Here is a 24465-nt window from a genome sequence, read left to right on the forward strand (position 1 = left end):
TGTTAGCCTTGAATGCTTTCTACAACACCGAATGCATCTGTGGTAACGAATGCCCAGGTCTTCAGCGGCACACCCAAGAGTCATTAAACTAAAATTGCTACTAAAACACGTAGTAGAATCTGTCCCCTTAATGGATGTGATCTTTCAGGCTGACTGTGTCTTAACAAGCCGCCTTCTATATATATTTATCTTGTCCAGAAAGCAACTTGTAGAATTTAACATTTGTTCCTTTCTGCAGACAGATTAGAGGTTATGGACTTGAATGGTTCTCTGTCCCATTTTAAAGGTCCAGGCTATCTTCTAGATTTAGATTGGTTCCTACAGAATATTCCAGACGGAATCCTGACAAATGGATAGCTAAATTAATTTCCACTCCTCCCCTCCTGCACTGTTTGGTCCGTTTACAGCCACCATTAGCCTTAAAAGCTTCAATAGCCGAATCTAGCGACAAGAACATAAACCTGGGGCTCTACAAAGAAAAAGAAGCACCCGTAGTCGGCTATTTCTTTCCTCCTAGTCAAATGCAATAACTGAAAGCCATTCCCCAGGTCAGAGTTTCATTACTAGAAAAATGTACAAATGCAATAGAAAAATATTTTTCAAGCTCAAAAGGCCCTAGTTGATTTCTGATTTCCCCTAAAGAAGCGTTGCATAGCTACCTTTTATCTTCCCTACCTAGGGTAATGGAATTGTTCCCTTTGTTAGGAAGGCATTCTGTCCCCAGGCACCTGGCTCTCAAAACATACTGCAGCTCCCTCGTGGAGATACCTGAAGGAATCCCATACCCCTCCAACTCTTTGTCCCCCCATCCCCCAAAATTCTTAGATTTCTTGCTCTCCTCAGAGAGCAGTGGCCTCTGCCTGCTGTCCTCTCCGCTTGAAGCAGAGCTAGTGACATGTCAGACTCACCAGAAGGGTAGCCCTATGTAAGGAAATTTTTCTGCAGTGTGAAGAGTATTCAGGCTGAGCATGGTGTTCATACCTTTAATCCCAGTGCTTGGGAGGCAGAGGCAGGTAGATCTCTGTGCGTTGGAGGCCATCCAGGTCTACATAAAGAGGCCTTGTCTCAAAGAGGAGAGGGAGGGAGGGAGGGAGGGAGGGAGGGAGGGAGGGAGAGAGAGAGAGAGAGAGAAAGAGAGAGAGAGAGAGAATTCAGCATCTGTCAGCTATATCAGCAGGGATGTAACTTTACAGCTGATAAGTCATTGACATTATTCTAAGGTCTCTCCACATTTAAAAAAAAAAACAATTTGAGGATGGAATTGGTTGAGAAGCCATTTAGAGCCTCATTAGCATTTGCCCTAAGATCCAAAGGTATCTCTCTCATCTTTCCTGCTTCTTGTTGTTATGATTGGTTCTGCTCAGCTCTTGGCTTTGGGAGGTCCCCTCACTCCCACCACTTAGTGTTTTATTTTATTTTATTGTTTTGTCATGTCAGGTTTTCCATGGGGTTTCTTCCTTTGTAAGAGTATATGCCACGGTATAGGAGAGCAACCCGATGAAATCATTTGAACTTGCTTCCTAGTCAACCTCATGTTTCAGGGATGGTAGCAGCTCCTGTCTCTGTGCCTCAGTGCTTGGAGATAGCGTTAGCCTCTTCCTCTTAATTGGGTCATGCATCCTTCCTGAAATTTTCTTGGAAAAGCGTTCTATGTTTCTCCCTTTAATTAACCTGGATATTGCATTGTTCCTACCTGATGGAATCCTGACCTGTGTGCTTGGTGGAGAGAGCCATGAAAAGTACTCAGCATCCAGCTTCCGTCATACACACCTCTAACAGTTTAGATACAAAGCACAGGCCAGGAGATGCTCAACCTGTAAGTCACACTATACATACAGCTGCCATAGATTTTAAAAATAAAAATAAAAAATAAAATAAAAACAGCCTTAGAGTAAGAATGAATAGCTATAGGGCTAGACTGTGAAACACATTTAAAAGTCCTCTCCTCAGAACGAAGTAGGTCATTTCTAAATGAGTTTTTCCTCTTTTTTTAAAAAGCATGTATTCAATTAAGTATTTTGAATTTCTTAGAAAAGAAAATAGCAAGGTTTCTCTTATTGGTGTCAAAGCACTCAAAAGCCAATACACTTGGGAGGAAGTGACTCCTACCCTCAGGGCCTTGTATTATTGGGGCTTTCACAGCTTGATGTCATAGACTTTCTTCCATGTTAATGTGAATTAGATCGAGTACAGAAGGCATATACAGCCTTTTCCTTCAGTGGTATTTGGAAAGCATGCCAGTAGGGGAGCTGGCACCAAGCATGCCCGTGTCTTCACTGTAAAGGAGGGACACATGTGACACCAAGTCGCTGGTGTGGCTGTCTAAATAGTAACAGCTTTCTCCACACCGAGCTCTCGGTTCCCCAGTGATTCCAGCCCTGAGCTGCTGCTGTTGGCAGGGTGCAAAGGCTATAAAGATGATCTACGTCTAGGTGTGCATTTAGCAAAGATTGAGCACCCTTAGTACGTGTAGAAAAGGACTTTTTAAACCCCATCTTGTGTGGTTGAGAGATGCCATGCCCCTGGAGTGTTTGTGCCAAAGGCAACAGGTGCGACAGGGCAGCGTCACAGAAGTGGTCTTTGCTCAATGCCATCAAAGAATGGATAGAATGTAGATACAAAAATAGGCATGAAGAACCAATAATGCTTCTAGCATCTCTCTTCAAGACAGGTGTATTTCTGTTGCCTAGAGTGACCCCCCCCCTTTCCCTAGAAAACACGCATCCTTCATCCTAGAGTGTTTCTGAGTTGCCTTTTTCCTGGGATTGCCATCCACACTCCATTTAGACCGTCTTCCCTCAGACACTGAACACTTATAGAGCATACTGAGATCCCAGTATGCCCGAGGACAGGAATGTTATTAGGGCACTAGTTAATATCAATGAGCCTCTTTTTACCTAGTCTACCACCTTTGCATGTCCATCTCTTTTCATACTGTCCTGTCTACATTTTCATTTTGCCAGTAATTGTCAACCCACTACCTGTTGCCTCATAGCCAACCATTTTTGACCCATGCTGGTTTAGCAAGGAACAGAAGAAAGTAAGAATGCCACAAATATTAAAAGTAATCAGACTCCACCTTTTTTTTTTTAATGGTGAGGGTTGAAAAGTGAGGTGAGCTCTGTTTATTCTACTACTTCTATCATAATTTTCCTAAGTGTACATTCTTTATTTAAAACTTAATCCTGGAGATAGAGTTCCAACCAGTGTCCGTACTCAGCATCTGTCAGCGAAGCACATAAGTGAGAGTAGCAGGGATTCGGATCTCTTGGGATTTCAGAAGTGAAACCTGGAGTTCTCCCAATGGTAGGAGCATGGGCATGAAGAGCTCAGTCGTCCAGGATCTCAAGAGATGAGTCTTAGCCTTGCAGAGCCCCTCCCTCTTCTGCCCTGGCTACCACCCACCCTATGTCACCCCTACTTTAGTCCCCAGTCTGCTCTTCCTCCCCTGGCTTGTGTCCCGACCCCTAGGTCCCATTCCCAACCGCATTCAGAGACAATGCCATAGGGATTGTTTTCCTTGTTAAAGGAAACCACTCTATAGATTGTGATTATTGTACAGAACATCTGGTTTGCAAACGAGAGGATCTCTGGGGCTTGGGCTGCCCGGAGTGAACAATTTTGAAGAAGCTTTTAACAAAACTTGAAACTGCTTAACAGCAACCAGGAAACCAGCTCCTCTTCCCGCTGTTCTGGGGCTCACAGTCTCGTCACTGCACGGAAAAGGTGACATTTAAAAGATAATCTAGGGCTGGTGAGGTGGCTCCATGGCTAAAGAGCTTATTCCTCAAGCGTGAAAGCCTGGGTTAGGATTTCCAGCACTCACAGAAGAGCCGGGCATAGCGGGCGCTCTGTGCTCATAGTCTCTGCACTTGGGAGCAGAGACCCAGGGTCCAGGAGCTCACAGCCTTCAGGTTCAGTGAGAGACTCTGTCTCAAAAAATAAGGTGAAGAAGAAGAAACAGTTGAAGGCATCCTAATGTCAACTGCTTGTCTTCACGTGCACCCATGCAGGGAGTATACACACGCGCGCGCGCGCGCGCGCGCGCACACACACACACACACACACACACACACACACACACACACACACACAATGGCTTTCTTAGGGCATCCAGTTAAGGCCTTTTTAGCTCAGCTCTGTTCTTGGCCACTTTCTCCATCATTAAGGAATGATAGGTTAATTAGGCAGAACATAGGTGGCAAGGAAATTAATTGGAAAACCAGTAGAAAATACAGTTCAAAACTTGAATTTTCCAGCACTTATTTTTCTCTTTCAACAGATTTCAAATAAATGGAGAGGGGGAAGGGGGGAGAAGAAAACACCCATATTTAATATATATTGGCAAGCATGGCACAGCTATGAAGTTAAATTGTCAGGGGAATTCTTTGCCTGCCCTGGTGCTGAGATTTAAAACCTCTCCATTGCAGAGACTGAAGAGGAATTCAATTAAGAAAGCCCGTTGGTTCTGTATTGACTTTAGTTAAGAAAATAAAGTAGGGAAAGTGTATTAAAATGTGGCTAGGCTGCTCGCCTCACTTCCAGCTAAGCTTATGGCTGGCAAGACAGGGTTGTCTGAATTCCCCACAGCTCTAGGGCAGGCTGTTTTTTCCAGGTTGTACCCACAGCATTTTCTAGTGTCCACCCTGATCTCACATAGCCATGTGCTGCCCTACAGTGACTCTATCATAACACAAGAACCGCACAGGTCAATTGGTAAGAAAAGTATTTAAGGTTGGGAATTTAATTTTGTTCTTGGATTTCCATTTATGGCCCCCGTTGTGTTTGAGACCACGGACTAATTTATGGATTAGTTTTAAGCCCCCAGTCTGTCACACTCAGTGAACAATTCTAAGTTGGAGAGAATCCATCTGAAAGGATTAGAATGAACCACTGTGGGACTTACACATGACTGTTTCAACTAAATATTGCCCAGCTGCCACTCAGCAGGCTGAGGGTCCCCCCCCCCCCCACACACACACACCCTTCCTCTTGGCTACTTGGTTAAATGGCTACTGTCTCTAATCTCACACATTGTCAAAGCCTTCTCATTTCGTAAATATCTTAACCTCGGCATGAAAGATCTGTGGTGGTTTCATTTGTTTGAGGCAGGGTCACATTAACTGCTTGCAGGCCTCTGAGCCTAAGAAGAGAAGTCAGCTTTGAGGGGAAGACTGACAAGGGAAGTCAGTGCAAGGCCTGTCTCAGGCACCTTCTTTGGATTGTAAACTCATAAACAGCTAAGAATTGCCTAGGAAGATGAGGTACCCACACAGTCTTCGTGAGAAGGGGATTGGCTCGGTTTCGTTTGTTTCATGTATCTTTTAAAATGGTATTGTATATTATTATAAAATAATATACAATACATTTGCCCTCATCATAATTAAAACTAGAGAGAAAGGCATAACTTGGCCATTTTATATATTATCACCCAGTGCTTCCCAATCAACTTTTTGTGACCTATTTTTCTCATAGGCCTAGCTCAAAGATTTTTTTTTTTAAGACAACAAAATTAGCTTTTAAAAGCCTTTCTGAGGGCAACCAGACACTATTTTTCAAGCCAATTATTGCATTTATAACTTCGTTTGGAAACGTTTGCCTTTGCCCACACAATTAAAATGTTATGAAATACTCCACTGACCACCCCTGCAGCTGATTCTTGAGGGTGGGTTTGTGTTTTTCTCTACTTCCTGTTGAAGACACCCTAATAAAATGTGCTTCACGGCTTTAGGCTCACCCCAGAGCCAAGTTGTCTGTGATGTCTGCATGGTGTCATAATGCAATTATAAAGGAGAATTAGATCCTGTCCCAGTGTCCCTGTGGGGAGCACACAGTCACTTGTAAAGTGTTTTCCCTTCTCTCTTCACTTGAAATAGCCTCTGCTCAGGTCGTATACCAGATGCTCTCTGAGAAAGAGTCAATAGCTCCCGGACACACTCCTAATCCTGATTTCAGCCCCGTAGCCAACCTGAGTTCCTGCTGCAGCCCCCCTCCTGGTGCTGCTCATGGGTTTACCCTTTCCAGCTGCAATAACCATGCTGTTTGACTTGAGTATGTGTTTGCTTAACTGTTTTAGAGTGTTTTCCTGCAATGTCCCTTTTTCTCTTCTGTTGGGTGCAATTGATGGATTTCGCATCCCTGGAGTTGGGGTGCAAAATGCACGATGGCCGTGGCTGCATTTATTGTCCGGTGCCCATGTTAAGAGCTGACGCCTGGCTTCACCTGGTTTAATTTTGTCATGCAGCTGACATAATGCCCTAATGCAGGAAGACAGTAAATTGGGATCATTGGTCAATGCTCAGATCTGACTTTGGAAACTTTTAACTCCTTGCTTTCGTTTTACACTAATGATTTACCTGGTTCAAAAGAAAAGAACAATACAAAAATGAAAACAAAACCCAAGTGCATATTAGAAACGCTACCATGAAAATAATAATAAGTGCCAAAGCATTGATTGCTTTTCCTTTTCTGTTTGGAAAGGGGCCAGTGCCTGCCCATCAACTGTACTAATGTATTAATGCGTAGAAATTATACAAATGTGCTTTTGATCCTGCCCCTCAAATTTAAAGTTTCTCACACTAGTGTTGGACTCAGATGTCTCAACTATGGAGAGGTGTCTGTCCCTTTAAGGATCTAGTGTAGGGTTTGTTTCAACTGCACAGTTTTCTGTGCCGTTCCTACCGCTATGGTAGGCACACAGACTTGACTTGTAAGTAAGTATTGTCCTCTTTGCTTTATGCTTTTTCCCTCCTTCCTCCACTCTCAAGAAATGTAGTGCTTGGTTATACCAAGCTGCATTGGCCTCGCAGACCTCTGGTTAATCTGGCTCCTTGGGAGGGCTCTGAGTTCTTTATGGTAACTGGGTCCCTCTTGACCCAGAAAGCATGCCAATTGAGGGGGAACACCGGTGTGAATTCATGTGTCATATTTATACATCAGAAGCTCCAGGCTCATTGTACCCCCTTCCTAAAAAAGTTCTGTTTGGAGTGCCAGTGCATTTAAACATTGCCTGTGTCAAGATGCAGAGAGTCCATGGAAACAATTGCCAGCCAGAGAACTGCATCATAAAAAGGGCGGGGATTACTTGTGATTTTTAGCCCTCACTATTCCACTTCACCAGCAGCAGCTTCTGACTAGAGAGGGCCTGGTAGGAGAAACACCATTGAAAACTGCAGAACTGAAGAAGAAAGTAGGTCCTGGTGCGACGACATTAAGATGAAGTTTGTCAGAAGCACCAAGTCTGAAACAAACATCACTGCATATATTGTTACTTATGCACCCCACTTCTGTAGCTAAAAGAAAGGGCAAACCCATGCCTCAAGTGCCTGGGGGTGGGAGGGAATGTTCCTGTGAAGAAAAGCCACTGCCACAACCTGATAGGAACGAACTTGAACAACCTCAAAAAATGAAGACAGAGACAGGCCACAGCGGGAGAGAACAGCATTAAAGATGATGGTGGCTCTGTCTCCTGACCCAGCCATGACAGCAGAATCCTGACAACCAAACCTGGGCCATGGTGCACTGAGTACTTGAGACTTTGAAATTCACAAGTAGTGTTTGGCAGTTGTGTGAGCATGTGTGTTATTGTGACAGGCCTTGGAGATGATAACATCTGGTAAAATGGAAGGATCAGAGTGTGAGTGAGTGAGTGAGTGTGTGTGTGTGTGTGTGTGTGTGTGTGTGTGTGTGTGTGTGTGTGTGTCTTGAACACATTCACTCCCACGGCCTCTCCATGAACTGAACTTGCCAGCTATCTTCTGATGAAATAACAACAGTGGATGGAGAACCTGAATCTGGGTGTGGCACGTTCACCTGCAAGCATCTGAGCTTCAGCTGGAAAAGTATCCTCCTAAGCGTGGGGCTGATTGCTGTGATGTTCACTTGCTGATGGAGAGGCACGGTGCCCCGCCCCGGGGGGTGGGGTGGGGGGCGTGGCTAACACAAAGGCAATGTTTGAATGTCTGAATCCATTGTTTAACTAGCCTTCCGACTGAGCTTTTCTGTCGCAGTCCTGAGCTTTGATGCCTTGAGAACCATGTAGCAGTCGCTGAGTTTGCACTGGTGTTTCTCGTCACTTTGCATGTGCCCCTGACTATTCACTCGCAAACGCGTGTGTCCTGGCAAGACCCCCAGAACCAAAGAGTTTACTGTTTTCCTCCCCGGCTCGGCTCGCAGCTTTGGGCTCAAGGCATGTCTTAAAACAGTGCAACTCACTTCAAATGCTTTTGGCTTTTCATTTATTATTGCTTGTCACGCGGTGTTCTTTGAAAGCTTGCTCATATATTATCTGTTCCATTTTTTTTCCATTCTCCCTTTTTTTGCATGCCGTTCCTCCTGTTTCTTCCCTTCCTCCAATCCTCTGTTCCTGTCTGTAGACACCACGGCGACGACAGAACCAGCAGTTCACGGTTGGTACCACATTACTGTTTATCTACTTTCTCAGCGCTGCTGAGAGGCAAGGCAAGCCTGGGGAAAAGAAATGCAGTCTTCAAGGGAACTCATGCTTCAAATAGACTGATCTCATGAATGCACTCTAGTTTTTTTAACGCTTGACATTACGCTGAGTCTTGTCATTTCTGTTGTGAGTTCAGTGGCCAGTGGTTGCAGTCTGAGATGAGCCCTCCCCTCTGGTGGCAAACGGGGCAAGATGTCCATCCCATGTTCCTCTGATATATAAAACTCCACCACACCTTGGAATAAAGGAGCCTTCAAAAATGTTTTAATTAAAAATGTAAAGTGTATTTGTCTACAGAGCTAGGAGCTGTAGGCCAGAGTGTTCCAGGACTCACCAGCTTTTACCTCAGGATTTTGGAAGGGAGTTCTTCGTCCCTCAGTGCTTGAGGCAGAGGATCCAGGAGGAAAATCTCTAGTTTGACCCCTGACGTGGACAGAGAAAGCCTGCTAGTCTTCTCCATAGAAGTCCTGACTTTTCTTACATCCTGCTGGGAATTTACCCACCCCACCTCCCCAGGCCCTCTGCTCACTGCCGCTCCCCAAGAATGTTCCCCATGCCCGTTTGAACAGCATCAAGTAAGGTTTTAAGGAAGTCTTGGATGTGTGCCACTTGGCAAGCCAAATAGTAAAAAGAGCATTAAGTTTCTTTTTAGCCAAAAGGTGATTAAAAAACAGAGTGCATACACTTCAGACAGGGACATCAGGGCACTCTGCCTCCTTTCCCCTGTCACCGAAATGGGGACAAGTCTGTCAACTTTTGTTTTTGTGTTTTATTCAGTCAGAAAATGAGAGTCCTTTTTCATCAGTGTATTATTTTGCTCCTCAGCTCAAATCTAACTTTGGCAAGACAATACTTAGAGCAGATATTTTAGTTTAAAGGGGGAGTCATAACTGAATCCAAGGGAATCATTTGGTAAAGGGTCTGCATCAATCACTTTATATGCTGTGCAGAGTGAAAAGTCTGTTACTTCAGTGACAGGAGGTGATCACAGCCAGCCTTGTAGTCAACTCAGTTGCTAGAATAACATCTGTCCCACACTGACTACCGTAGATAACTATGTCTGAGAACTTATAAGTTAGGAATTTGAATAAAACCTGTTGGGCAGTGCTTGGTCAAGATCAGCAGGGAACCCCTTCCCCCTTTCCTCTGCTCCCTTCCCCTCCTCCCCTCATGCCTCTCTTGCAAAGTAACACAAGCTTAAGTAGGAGACCTAACCTACCCCCACTTCACTGCCCTTTCCTGCCATTGGGACAAAGGGAAATGTCCATGCAGTAAGTTAGAGGGGCCAGGTACACTGGGCGGCCATGAGAAATCAGTTAGGTATAGAATGTGCATCTCCAAAGTAGTGTCCATTAGAGCTAACTATATCTCAGGCAGCAACTCCATTATACTTAGTTGTTGGTATAGTGGCCCATACCTTTATCCTAGCACCTGGGAGGCAGAGTCAGATGGATCTCTGTGAGTTCAAGGCCAGTGTGGTCTACAGAGGAGCCCTGTCTCAGGATTGGGGGGTGGGGGGTGGGGGGCGTACTTTAGTTGTTTGTTTTACCTATAGTTGAGTACCTCCTGACTCTTATCGATTATCCTCTGATCTTTAAGTTGGTTTCAGTGTAGTTCAAGAGATTTTGTTTTATTCTTTCTAAAGTACTCTTAAGTTTTGGGCTTTCTATAATTAGCTCCAGGGTCAAGTGCATTCCCAACATTCCCAAATTCTCTGGGCTCTTTAAAGAAATAGTGACCATTTCTTCCCTAAAGCCCCAAAGTTCTATGTTTTAGTTCCTCGAGAAAAAAAGAAGCACACGCCCTTGTAGGCTCATCCTTAAGCTCCCGGACAGGGCGAGCAAACTAGAGACCTTGTCCTCTCGTCTAAAGTATTGAGGCATCAACTAAAAGCCAATTCTGATTTGGGGCAACTCATGTTAATTACGACTGTCTCTTTAGAAAGAGAACAAAGGAGAGAGGAGTCTCTGGACACATGGATTGGCATGATTCTATAGCACACTGACCGCAGGACATAGGGTTGGCTGTGCCATGAGAAGCAGCCGCTGTCATTCTATCTGGAAACAGCATCAAGCTGGGTGTAAAGGGTGAGACCAACTGGTATGAGATGTTTGTGGGAGAAAGTAGCAAGGCCATCTTCCCTGTGCCCTGTATTCCTCGTGCCTTCAGTTGGCCTGCTTAGCAGCAAACAAGTAGGTAATCCGAGCTGGTCCCTGTATAATGTATTTATAAATGCATTCCTCAACTTGTCTCTGATCCTCATAGCTTCTCCTCAAAGGGTCTCCCACTGTTTTAACCAGCTGACTCTCAAGCCCACAGCCAAAAGCTCTAACAAGAACTAAGATAATGCCTGGAATTTAACTTGATGAAAAGGGAAGACATTTCTGAGTCAGTTGTAAAGGGTAACAATGTGGTGAGAGCTACAGACCAAGGCAGCAGAGCAACAAGGCCATTATATGATATCGTCAATTTTAGCCTAGTGCTAGAGGCTCAGCTCTTCAGTACAGCAACCGCATGACAGATTCACTTGATGACCTCAAGATGGTCCTAACAGTGACTTGTCCCAGGGGGGGGCGGGAGGGGGAACAAGTTAAGTGGCTTGATAACTCAGCAACTTAAATGACAAGACATCCTAAGTCAGCCAGCTGTGACCATCTTAGTGGTCTCAAAAGTGTTATACTGGGTTTTCCAGATGGCTGTTTTCTTTGATTTAAAAAAAAAAAAAAAAAAAAAGACATTTTGAAGATTTCCCTTTGAAGACTCATTAAACTATTTGATTCAAGCTTGTGTTGCTAGAGTCTGTATGAAGTTTCTTCTAGTTGTTTCTGTATGTTGACTGTTTGTTCTTACCAATAACTGATTGCAATAAGCATGGACTGGAAGGTTGGAAGTGCATGGGCATGAACTGAGACCAAATGGATTTTCTCCAAAAGAAAACCAAGCAACAAGTCACCACCGTATGTTGTTAAGGCTCTCACTGAGAATACAGATAAATGTAAGAACGAGATGTTCACGCCAGGCTGACCCGGGGGTCTCTTTGAATAAGGGATCTTGAGCATTGTGGTTTTGTGGCTCATCCTTAAGGGCCTGCACAGGGGGAAGAAAACACCCCTGTGTTGTTGTGTGCATGTTGAACGATGCAAAAAGAAAAAGAAAAAAAAGAAAAAAACCACTGCCAAATCCTGATAGCTCATGGCCAGAAGCTGCAGGCAGACATGCATGGGTGGTTAACGCACGGGCGGGGTCGTCGTCATTCTGGTTATTCGGTGTATGGGTGTGTGTGATGGTTTCTGTCTTTCTGTTTCACTGTGGACGCTTCTCTGTAAATGTCTTGTGCCTTGTTCTTTTCTGTTCTGTGTGTCCCCTCTCCCTTTCCCTCCCCTCCCCCCTGCCCCCACGAGGGGTGGGGTAACAGCATGCCCACGGTCTGGAATAGCGCTTGTGCCTCTGTTACACTGCAGACAGCTGGCTTCTGGGTTGGGGGTCTCTCCTCTCTCTATCTGTCTGTTTGTCTATCTATCTATCTATCTACCTACCTACCTACCTACCAATCCACCTACCTATCTATCTACCTCTTCCCATTCCCCTTCTCACTCTCTTAATTCTGCCTGCCTTTTCTACCTGTTGAGACAGTGGAGGCTGACAATCCCATGGATTTCCTTATCTCAGATTATTTTTTAAATAGATTTTTAACTCATTCCAAAATGAAGAACCCAATCTGAAGCATTTTTCATTTTCTATTTTGGTTTCAGAGTGTTTGCCCAGTGCTAGGTAACAACCCCCCCCCCCAGACCACTGCCCCATGTGTCTCCCTTTCCCTGATTTATGACTAGCGCAGACCATGATAGGATGCTAGAAGCACTGTGTTCTGTCCTTACCTTACTTGATATTCAGTTGTGGGGAAGTTCTTAAGCCCATTTGAAAGAAGACTAGCCAGCAGTGCACACGGTTACAACCGCTATGTCCACCGTCTGTGTATGTGCCTCTGTGTACATCTCTCTGTATGAGTACGTAACAGTGGCATTCAAAGGCTGTCATTCAGTCAAGGGACTCTGCAGACCTTGTATGCTCTACCCAAGAACAAAGCTAAAGAGGTTTACGAATGGCTGCAGGACCTGAAGATTGCGTTGCAGCCTTGATATGCAGTTTGGAAACCGTTTAACGGCGTGAACCAAATTTCTGCTAATGGGAAGAAGGGAAAAACTCTCCACAAAAGCTGACAAAGCAGGAAGAACAGGATGACTGAGCTTTTAGATTAAAACTACCGGGGGCGTCTGAACTCTTATGGCTGGTGGTGGAAGTATCAGTTTCCACGACATGGCCAAGTGATCAGATGCGTGCTGCGTAGGTAAGAGAGAGACCGTCGCCTACTTTGTTTTTATAATGGGAGTGGCACTAGGCCACTGGGCCAAGGTTTTGCTTCCTAGGGATTTTATTTCATTGTTATTTTTTTTTGTAATTTTCTGTGGAATATTTACATGATGACCTGATGAATCGAACCAAGGAACCTTTTTAGGTATACTTGATTTTTGCACTTATGGAAATGGCTAGGATTTCTGACTGATTCTGATTCTTTGGGGTCTTTCTCTTCTGGTTTAAAATTGCCATGTCAAGAAGAAATCACAGCTTCAGAAGCCCACAGTGCTGCACCATAGCACCTGTAACCCAGAAAAGACCAAACAGGAGTCTCGGCAGAAGATACCGCCACTGTGCATAAATTAAATTATCATATCTGCACCTTAGGACTTCCTTAATTGCTCAAAAAATATCCCATATGCAACAAAAGTAAACTTTCATTTGTTTAACAGTTTAAAGAAATGCACTGCATGCATTTTAATTAGAAGTGACTAGAAAGAGCGTGAATAGATGATAGGAAATTTTGAATAGAAGAACCAAGAAGTAATTTCCCACTGACTGTTCAGTCACAGTGTTTCCTTTTGAGAAATATTCTCTGCTTCATAAAATGCATCTTTGTCATTTTCTTTGAGAGAATGAGAGGAGTCTAATTTTTAATATGAAAGAAAAATACCTAAGCCAAAGCAATTCTAGGGGTAAGTTTTGTTTTTCCTTACTGTGCCTCGAGTGCTATGGCAAAGTCCCCTAATTATATTTATTCAAAAATTATCCAGCTATGACAGTGTGCTGTAGATTTCATTTAAAACACACACACACACACACACACACACACACACACACAATCGAACTGCAAAAACAAATGTAATGCCACTGTCCTAAATGGCTTCTCGGTCTGGAACATAATCTAAGCAGGAGATTCCAGATGATTTGGTCTATTTTAAAGTTTATGCCATTAAAAATGACAGTTTTAGCTCTAATGAGGTGTATATCAACTGTCTGTCGCTTCTTAATGGAAAACTTTGCATATCAATGATACTTCATAAACATATTTGTCTTTATTTTTTAAAATTAGCTTTCTAGTGCCCTCCCCAAGGAAACAGGTCTTCAGCAGTAAAGCTGCCTACTTGAAGCGTCCTTGTTTAATGTGGTTCAGTGGGCACCAAGCACGTATGTAGAACACTTTGATATTCATCGGGCCACGTAAGAAGTGAGGGATTAGCCTTCTGAGAACTGCAAATTTATAATTAACTACAAAGAACTACTTTATGTTACCCATTTATAACAGTTATTCAAATAATTGTATTCATCAGTCTTTATTCAATGGATAAAGCCAATTAGAAATAGAAACACTTTCAGCCAATCAGATTTCAGGACAAAAGGCTAGCATTTCTCCTCAGCTGCCTGTATAATTTATCACGTTGCCACACTCCCTTTAGTCACCTGGTTCCATAGCTTGGGAACACCTGTGAACTCTGAAGGCTTTAGTGTTGGTTTGGCTTCTGCTCGGGAGCTTTTGGCATCCAGGGTTCATGTGGGAAAATGTCCTCCCCTAGGAGTGGCGGTGGAGCCACCTCCTCACGAGCTCAGCCAGCTCTCCACGTTCATGTGTCAGTGACCTCAGAAGTCTCAAGATTTAATGACCACTCATATAAACTTGTTTAGTTCATTTGATATATGTATATATGCATGAATATATGGCAACCCGTCAGCCATAATGTATTTTCAGAGCACTGTTTTGGTTGCCTTAAAGCTCTGGTAAGTAATTCACCAAGAATGACTCTCAAAACATTCTTTCAGCAAATACTTACTGAGAATACACTTTGTGCCAAGCTGCAGGGAGGGGGAGGATACAAAATAAGCGAAATCCGTGTCTCTCCAAAGACCTTGCAGCTGAATTAGATCCACACCATCTTCAAAATGACAGCTAAAGACTATAGGACAGATAGTGTGGGAATTTGAGTTCCTGGGGCAGTAAGTCGGATTGAAGAAGAACAGCAACCAATAAGCAAAGGGCCCCGTGACCACCTTAACATGTCCTGTGCTTTAATAAGCTTCAGCTTCCTTAAAAGATCAGCGCAGGAAGGAGGATGAGGACATGGAAGCCATTGCTAGCTGAACCTCGCTCCGCTTAGCTGGGCTCCTCTTCGCCTCTCTCAATTCAAATTAGAGCTGGTGGAGAACCATCCAAGCAGACCAGCACTGGGGTTGACTGGAGTACAGTCACCTCAAGCCCCACTCGATTATCTCCTGACCTAACTGCTTTTTCAGCTTTGAGGGTTTTATTTTTCCAGAATGCCATTGATCTATAAAATTCTTTTTCTTAAAAAAAAGGGGGTTGTAAGTCACCTTTTTCTGATGAAGGCATAACCTGTGATCTGCATTTAGCAGGTGATGGACCATTTTGACATCATGGGATCTAAGATTGTGCTAAATTAATAGTGTACTGTGTTTGTCAGTATTGGCAAAGGATTTCAATTTTCAGGAAAATGCAAGATAAAACTTACATACATCAGTATGTAGCATCTAAATACATTCATATTCAAGAGACCTGTATCAGAGTGCCCACAGCTAACACTCCGGCTTTGCTTTTTCCTTTCTGCATGCTGTTTTGAGTGAGTGATTTTTAAACATTCACCCCTCATGTTTCATGTGCTTTCAACAGTGGAGGCCGAGGATTCCTTCTGCCTCGATTGTCTATCAATAACAAAAAAATTACATAGTTAAAGAAATGAACGTATGGATTAATATATTCTAGCTCTCCAAAAAAAGTGAGAGATAGCAAGAGATTTGGCTCATGTTTTATTTTAAAAAGACAACAAAAACAGAATCCCTCCTCAGTTCTTAAGTGTTTTGTTTATGTCCCTCGAGGAATGAAAAGAAAAACGATTTGTTTTTACTTGTAAGGCCTTACTCAGTTGCCCAATTCCGCAGAAGAACTGGACAGTGAGGATCTCTCAGGTAAGGGCTAGTCACTAGGTAAGGCACTGCAGTGTCCAACCTGTGGGTGACTTTGTCCACTGTGACCCAATGACCACTTGGTTTGCTAAGCAATCAATCAATGTGGATCCTGAGACTAAGAAGAGAATGAATTTGTGGAGCTAACTCTCCTTCTCTGTTCACTCACCCACCTTTCTCTCCTCTGGTAACAGTGTGTCTCGTTTCGGACCAAGGCCTGCACCATAAATACAGTAGAGAGCAGAGCGCCAAGGCCACCTCTGCTCCATGACTTGAAGTAATGTGTTCCTTCCTACATATGTAATGGCTCAGGACAAATTTGGTTGTATCATAAAGCAGTTGATGTTGGATTATGTGACACGATCTAAAGTCATATTGACTGTCGACTTCTGTGGAATAGACGAGAAGGCCACTTGGAAGTAGCTGGTGGAAAGCAGGTTCGGGTGGGCAGTTGATTTTTCAGACACCGGGCTGTAAACTCTTTATCCACCTCAGACCTTTTCCACAGCATAGTGAGCTCTTGTGAAAGTAGGTTTCATGCCTGACTCCAGGATTTAGGTGTTACTAATCCAGAATAAGAAGCATATCCTAAAAAGGCCGGAGGAAGGAGATTTAAAGTGGTCAGGGCTAAACAATTATATGAGCTCCCATTGATATCATGAGATTTCAGTGCCAACTGCCTACAGCTTCTGAAGCTCTCTGATTGGTCACTTAGTGAATCAGTAAGCAAGCCCCTTGACATTGCATTGGAGAAACCAAAGCACACATATGGTTGCTTCCTGGAGAACACAGGAAAGCAGGATTCCATATTGGTCTTTCCCAAATAATGTTCTCTATAGTTGGTTTGAATGGCTGGTACTTTAGGTGCCATCTTGAACACAGCTAGTACTCACTCCCCCCCCCCCAATGTCTCAGAGCACATAGGATTTATCCAGTCTTGTGCTTCTCTCAGACCTCAGGGGTGCTCTCACTTTTCTTCTCTGTCCCATGTGTGAGGGTGAGCTGAGCTGTTGGAGACCCCCAGAGTAGAAGCTTCCAGGAGGAGGCTATAGGCTGGGTCTGTTTCCTGCTGTGCACCTGTCCTGCAATAAGCAGCCAGCTAATACTTTCTGAACAAATGGACAAATTCTAAGTACTTGTGAATTTCAGTAAATCAGTTGTTTAGAAAGGAAACTACCTATTAGCCATGTCATTCCCTCATCTCTTACTTGTGATAGATATATTTAAAGAAGTTGTAAAAGAAAAAAAAAAGAAAAGAAACCACACTAACTTTACTTTCCTTAAAAACAAGAGTAGGCATGTCCTACCTGGCAGTAATACAACACCAGAAGTATAAACAAATGCTTGCCTCCCCAGGTGACAGTGGGCATTGTTCTGGCACACCCCCCCCCCCACCGCCCCTAAACAGAGCAGCCCTCAGGTGCAGACCCTGCACAACTGGATCTTTCAAGAATCCTGAAGTTCTCCTGGGTTGACCCTGATCTCCTTTGGCACATATTCCAGGCAAGGATCCCTCAGACAGGCAAACAGAACTTAATCCTCTTTAGGAAAACACGAATCAGCCAGGTCCCTCTTCTCCCAGCACCATCAATTAGGGGCACTGCAGGCCTCAGCCTGCCCCTGGTTAGATGGGCCCCCACTGCTGCTCTATCAATCACCCGAGTCAGGAGCAATAAACCAACAACCTTTTGTGTTCATAATAATTTGGTTAAATTAATAATTACACCGCCTCCCCCCCCTCCCGTACCGACCCCCCCCCCCCCCGTTGGCGGGAGTCATGAGTCATGCAGAACGGTGATAAACCGGCAGGGCGGCTGGGGCAGGGCTGCCTTTGCATCTGGTTTGATGAACTAATCAAAAACTGATTAGCACCTTTGTTCAAAGGGGATGCTGATTAATCAATTACTATTGATTGTGAGCTTGGCTTCTCCAGGCAGCGAAGAGACGTCTAAAGGGAGAAAAAACAACCAATAAAAATTGAGCAGCTGTCATAGTGTTTAAATTTATTAAAACAAAATACATTATTTTTTATGAAGCTGTCTTGAAATGGGTCACTGAAGGGGAGCGTATTGACTGAGGAAGGATGAACTTCTCAAGTTTCTGTAGCCTGCAGACTGAATTCAATTATAATGCAAGACAAACAGGTTAACACCCGCCTTAAACAGCCCGTCGATAAATTAGAGTAGGTGTTGCCCATTTAATGCTAAACTGTGATAATGAATAATGTTACCCACTCCCTGCTGTACTGGGTAGAGAGTCCATCCTTTCCACATTAGGGATTAATGTTTCACACTTTCAGAGCTTCCCCTGCCCTGCCCCCACCTCCATTCCCCGGTGCCTGCCTCAGTTAATGACAGTTTCATAGGCAGCATATGGTATGCCGCCCTCAACCAGCAAAGCGGGATGCCCGGCTGATCCTCCTTTGTAATCTGCATTTAAACAAAAAAAAAAAAAAAAAGATTTGGGGCCTAGTTCACTGATTTAATTATTGGCCAACTTGGGGGGGCGGGGCTTATCCGATTCTTTCTCGAACCCTTTTATTTAGTTTTTGGGTCTTAACTTTATTGACTATAGATCCACACTACTTTTGAATTGTTTTATCAATTACATCTGCTGTTTCTCGGTGACAGCTGGTGGTTATTACCACCCATGTGGAATAGAATAGCTTTAAGCATATTTATCCTTCTACTTTATTTTAAAACTTTAACAAAAATGTCTCCAACTGCCTCCCTCCCCGCAGCATGGAGGAGCCTCTGGGAACTGTTCAGTGGAGTGCGGTGGTAAATAGTGTGCCAGAGAATGGCCCTCAGCAGCGGCAGGGCAGCCCATCCGTCTTCAGCTGGGGAAGCAGGGCACCAACAAGGCATTCCAGCACTGCTTTCTTGTTACTCTCAAAATGAGAGAGTGATCTGGAAAATTCCTCCACGCCCTTCACACGCCACAGAAACACGCGGGGGAGGGGCAGGCTTCCGCCTGGCTTCCCTGACCCCTGCGTAGGTGCTGGGAGCAACCCAGTGACCCAGCTCCTGGCTCCCCAGGTGGATTACAAGAGCTTGGGCTTTACCCCCCCAGCCCTCATCTCCAGGGTGTCTCAAGCAGGGTGCAGTACATGGTGGACTCATGTGTGCGTGCGTGCATTCCCGCACAGGTGAACGCACTTGTGCATACAAGCACACACACACAGCCACTCAGTAACCCTTCAGTTAGCACCACAGGATGTGTGACCCTGCTTTGGAAAACAGGCTGTTGGATGTCAGGAGAAGGAAAGAAAGACTCTACCATTAAGCAATGCCCCTGGCCCTCCTATATATCACCTAATTTCTTATTCCACAAAAGCATTTGAGCACCATGTGCTTGGTTCTGGGCTAGCCCCTACTACACAGTGGTAAAGAAGACCCAGTAGGAGTTGGAGCAGCCTTGGATCTCACAGGCTCGTCCTGCCACCCCATGATAACTTTCCACTGGGGAACACAGACTGCTTACCCAAGTTGCCTGTGGCTATGGAGAAGTAGCACCAAGTAGTGAGAGATGGAGAGCAGGGGCAGGAAGGCCTGGTGGATGAGATGAGCCACAGCTGCAGGGGATCCCGGAGCAATCCATGCAGGTTAGTTAGGGAGGGTTGATCATAAGTGAGGAAAGCAGGCAGCCATAGGGGCCCACGCAGTTTACAAGGACAGAGTTTAAACGTGGGTCCTCCGATTCAGGGTGCCCGGCCTCTGAGATCACCACAGCTCCCTTTACTCAGCAGTCTCACACTCCTCCTGGCCCTTCTTCATCCATTTTAGGGTGGGCATCGGGGATCATGCAGCGGAAAGCTGGGCTCTGAGCAGCCTATCAGATACACAGCCATGGGTGCTAACTGACCTGGAAACACTATTTTAATCACTAAATGAAGCCCCTTCCCCTTCAGAAAAGCTCCATCCTGCCCTGCTCTGGTGTTTCCAGTGCAGGTGGCCCTAAATGCCGTTATAACCAATACTTGGGAAGCTCCGGTCTTTAAAGTTTAAGTTGTGTTCCCTGGTGCATACCTGTAACATCAGTGTTTGGGGGCTGAAACAGAAGGATCTTAAGGTTAGTGTAAATCAGATCTTTGAGAGATCTCGGGAAGCCCGTGGTCAGTGACTTTCCCACAACAGAAGTTTGGGTTTCCTCCTAATACTGACCTTTCCCATAATCCAACATGCAACTGTTTTAACCATGGAGAGCAAGGTGGTCATGGCCAAGTAGACCAAACATTTCCTTCAGACTACAAAGTCGCTAGCCACAGTGCGAAGTGTGAGTTCCAGTTCCACAGGTTGGACACTGCTTTGGGGTGACTTCACCACATTCATGATTCCATCTCCTCACACCCCTAAATGCCTGAGGCCCCCCAAAGCATCTATAGAGACAGATTCTAGTGGGAATGCCGGTTACACTCTGTCCTCTTTACCAGGTTCCTATAAGGAAAACCCCAGTGTCGTCCTCGGTGCCTCCCCTTTGCTTAAAACGGAGAAGGCAATCCCACTGTCAGGGTCCTGTTACAGGATGAGGAGTGGTCCAGGGTCCCTCTGAAGATGCTAAACACCTTGGGATTGGCACGGCTCCATGAAGCCATTTCTGCTGATGGTTAAATTAACTAAACCAAATGGCTAGAGAAGGGAGAGACACCAACATTTTCAAAGACTGGTCCTGACTTTTAGCTGTGGAGGGTTTAGCGTTGTGGTTCTCAAATGGTATACCTGAACCATAACGTGCATCCGATGGCCTGGTGCTTCCTTAGTCCCCATGGAAACCAGCAAAGCCTCAGCTACAGCACATGCCAATTCTGTATAAGTGAAATGACAGTTTGGTCCTTGTTCCTAAAGAGCTGACAAACATTGGCCTAGGATCAGTGATACGAACCAAAAAGCTCTTCCTCGGGTTTTTATAGAGCAGACTGATGCTCAGCAGACATCAAGTCCCACCAGCCTGCTCTAGCCCCTGACAGCAACCCTGGCAGAATCTCATTGGGGCCAGTGTCTTAGAGTAGGTGATTGGCTTGCCTGAAGTCACACAGAATAGAATGAAGTTCAGCTTCTGACCCAGGTCTGATGGCAAATGGGCTCCTATCCCATCCCTTGTGCCTAGGCACTGGCAGGCAGGGAGAGCCTGAGTCCTGGTCACTGAGAGTGCACAGCAAGTGTCTGTGCACAGTTGTCATTTAAGTGAGCCTCTGCTGAGATCCAGGGTACACACTGAGGACGACCTCGGGTTTTCTTTGCAGTGGCCTCGCACAGCCCCTCTAAATGTCGGAATAGCCGCATGCCATTGCTAGAATGGAACACAGCTAATGGCTGATGCTGGCCGCCTGGCATGCTGTATGGGAATCTTCATGATTTTCTTGCCTCCGTTGATGCCTTGCCTTCCCTTCTCTGAGAAGATGGAAAGGGAAGGTTATGCTGCATAAAGGCTAGTGTGCTCCAATATATATTAACATCTTAATGGGAAAGCTGTGCATGTACTGTATACATTTACTACTCTCTGACAAGAGGGAATTAAATGTCAGAAGGATTTGTAGCATCTATAATTGAATTGGTGCTGAGAAAAGCAAATCTTAAGAGAAGAATAACATATTAGGATTAGCAAACAACATGGCGTTTTGTCAGCGCTTGCCATTCAGTGTGTTCCCCTCCAGTAATAAAGCTGTGCTTTTAAAGCACGAGCTTAGCTCGGTTGCCTTAGGTGAGAGCTACCATAGGTGATGAGACTCGGTAGCTTTACCTTTCAGATAGCACTGTGTGTGTGTGTGTGTGTGTGTGTGTGTGTGTGTGTGTGTGTGTGTGTGTGTGTGTGTCTGTGTGTGTGTGTGTGTGTGTGTGTGTGTCTGTGTGTGTGTGTGAGATTGTGTGTGTGTGTCTGTGTGTGTGTGTCTGTGTATGTGTCTGTGTGTGATTGTGTGTATCTGTGTGTGTGCCTGTGTGTGATTGTGTGTGTCTGTGTGTATGTGTCTGTGTGTGTGTGTGAGATTGTGTGTGTCTGTGTGTGTGTGTGATTGTGTGTGTTTGTGTGTGTGATTGTGTGTATCTGTGTGTGTGGGTGTGTGATTGTGTGTGGGTGTCTGTGTGTGTGTGTGTGATTTGAGGTTTTGCTTTGTTTTACATTTTTGCTTTAGCTTTGGGATGTGGACCACCAGCCTCCCCTCCCTCATCCTTAGCAAGAAGCAGCAAGTGACATCACAGCCATTAAGCCTTTTCTGAGATAGACTAATCCGTCCAGCTCTAGGAAGCCAGAGGCAGCATTTCCATCATAAACACCAATTCTAAGAGTTTTTAATTAAACCAACTTGTCCAGAGAGACCTCCGCTGCACCAAGCGACAGAACTGTTGCAAAATGTCAGCCTCAGCTCAGGCTCCAGTCACCCCTGGGCAGGAGAGGCCCCCCCGGGGAGGGGGTTGAAGGAGGCTTAGAAGTGCCCCACTTTAAATGAGACTGAAAAGAACAGATCGGTGGGTGCTAGAGCAGTGTCTAGCCTGCCCCAAGGAAGCCTGAGATGTGAAGGTACATCAGTGCAGTTATGGCCATGATGCCTGACACTGCATGCTTACACTCCACCTTCTCCAAAGCAGGGACTCAGTAAGTATCCTTTAGATTATTCACCCTGAGGTTGCCATGAGGGCTCTGCTCCGTGAGTCCCTCTGCCAGTCCTTCCTTGCCAGGAGCTTGTCAAGAACATCCTAGCCATTCCCTGGTTACCCATCCATCCCTGCTTTGGCAGCACAGCCAGCAAGGCTTATGCCAGATCCACGATCATGGCATTCTCCTGGCAGTTCGTGTGCCACATCTCCTGCCAGGTGGTAAGGTAGCCATAGAAACCTGCCCCTTCGCAGACGCCTGATCCTCCCATAGGCAGCAGGGGCTGGGGAGTGCTGTGTGAAGGAAGTGCTCCACTTTGGTAAGCGTTTAAGGAGTGAATGCAAGGAGAAAAAGTGAGAGATGAAGGGGTAGGGAGGACCTGGAAGTCCAGTCTGGCCTTTGGAGTTATCCCCATTCACATTGCCTTTGGGTCCGGTCAACTGCAGAGCTGCAGAAAGCTGAGCAGGTTGGGACATCCCTGGGGTTTTGATGAAAGGATTTGTGTTTATTTTTCATTGTTTTATTGTTATTCTGAGATGTCTAAAATACTAAAGTCAAGGCCAGGGTGGTTGAAGCGATGGCGGAGCGTTTTGTTTTGTTTTGTTTTGTCTCATCTTGTTGCCAACTTGACATTCTGCAAGCAACTTAGAAACCTCCCCTTCAACTACGTTGTTTCAGCTTCTTGCCAGAAGAAAAGCTAACACACAGTTATAAGTAACTCATGATGTATCCGGCACCCTTGGAACTACACAAGTGGTGCAGGATGGTACCGGACAGAACAGGCAAGCCAGAAGTTGTACCACAACAACTTGTCTCGCTCAGTGTTCAGTGTTGTGCAGTTTAGACTTGCATCCACCTCACTCATTTATCTGAATTTGTGTATGGAGGTTGACTACACACAGACCGTGGTTACCTGAAGCTAGAGTGACTGTCTATGTATATGCATGTACCACGCATGTATTTGACATTCCTCTCCAGGACAACAAGGACACACCTTTATCCCAAAATAGAAACGTGCTAACACTGGTGACCATATATGAGGAAGAATCGTACCCTCTTAGGAAGCAAGAAAGCAAGATTGCGCAAGCCCCAGAGGTTTCCCTTTGCCTGAAGTTAGGCTCCTTTATAAGAGCTTACACCCCCATAGTCACTTCTCACCTGAGAAGCTGCAGCAATGCAAAGGGCACAGGACCCACATGGATGCATGGACTTCCTCAGAGGAACAAGACCTTCCACTGATGGGGACGGACGCACATGGCCTTCCCACCTAGTAATTCTCACCTTGTGAGCAGGACAGGTGAGATGGAGGCTGGCAGACTTTACCAGGGATCCTCCCACCGTCTCCTGTTTCAATCCATCACCTGTCAACCAACTGCATCCCTCTAGCATCGCATGCTACTGCTCTCCGTAACCAGCAAGGTGCCAGCTGCAGGTACGGGTGGTGCTCACCTGGTAGCAGGTGACCAGCATCACCCCTTCCACTTTGGACCAATCCACAGCACTGTTGGAATCTCCTCCCATTCCCACAAGAAGAAATAAAAGAGACAGTGAGAAACAACTGCTCTCCCCAGGGAAAGCCAGACCATGACAGGCACTTAGGAACAGTCACGGCTCTATTACTACCTCCCATGGTCAGCCAGGGGTGGGAGTGGGGAGGAGGAGAGGTGGGAAGAGGCGGCAAGGAGCTCATAGCCAGCAGTGTTCCCTGTAAATTAAACATCAGTTACCCTCTGTGTCCATCTGCTATAATTGAAGGTAGGAAAAGTGTCTTGATGATGAACTAGCGGTGGTAAACTTTCTGATCAAAGTGAATATAGAGAGATTACACATATAAATAAGTATCTGAAAAGTGTTTGTGTGTCCTTGAGGGTAGGGAAGAGAAGTCAAACAGGTATTTAGTGTGGACTGTGTGCAGGGGGAAATAGCTAGACTGAGCACATTTGGAGGGCACAGGTCAGATGAGTAGTTGGGCTCAGGTAAGGAATCCCACAGATGTTTTTACCCTTGTTTTGAGAAGGTTCATAGTCCTTCCATATTCCTACCCTTTCCCAAAGCTCAAACATACCACCACATCTCTCTGGAGATGGAGAAATTGGTCTTTTAATAGT

General features: G+C 45.2%; 1 protein-coding gene across 11 annotated transcripts in view; it reads left to right on the top strand.

Annotated features, from left to right (window-relative positions):
* The window catches only part of Cadm1 (cell adhesion molecule 1), a 332111-nt gene that overhangs the window by 290832 nt on the left and 16814 nt on the right, over positions 1-24465 (top strand). For 5 of the 11 annotated variants that reach the window (NM_001310841.1, XM_006510497.4, XM_017313487.2 and 2 more), the window contains 2 exons: positions 8376-8408; positions 15716-15769. The exons of 2 other annotated variants lie outside the window; for them this stretch is intronic. In NM_001310841.1, coding sequence (NP_001297770.1) covers positions 8376-8408; positions 15716-15769 — 87 coding nt within the window. The remainder of the gene's footprint in view (positions 1-8375; positions 8409-15715; positions 15770-24465) is intronic. 4 more of the 11 variants (NM_207675.2, NM_207676.2, XM_030244460.1 and 1 more) reach the window with 1 other exon arrangement.

This window comes from Mus musculus, chromosome 9, assembly GCF_000001635.26.
Source record: "Mus musculus strain C57BL/6J chromosome 9, GRCm38.p6 C57BL/6J".
Taxonomy (NCBI): Eukaryota; Metazoa; Chordata; class Mammalia; order Rodentia; family Muridae; genus Mus; species Mus musculus.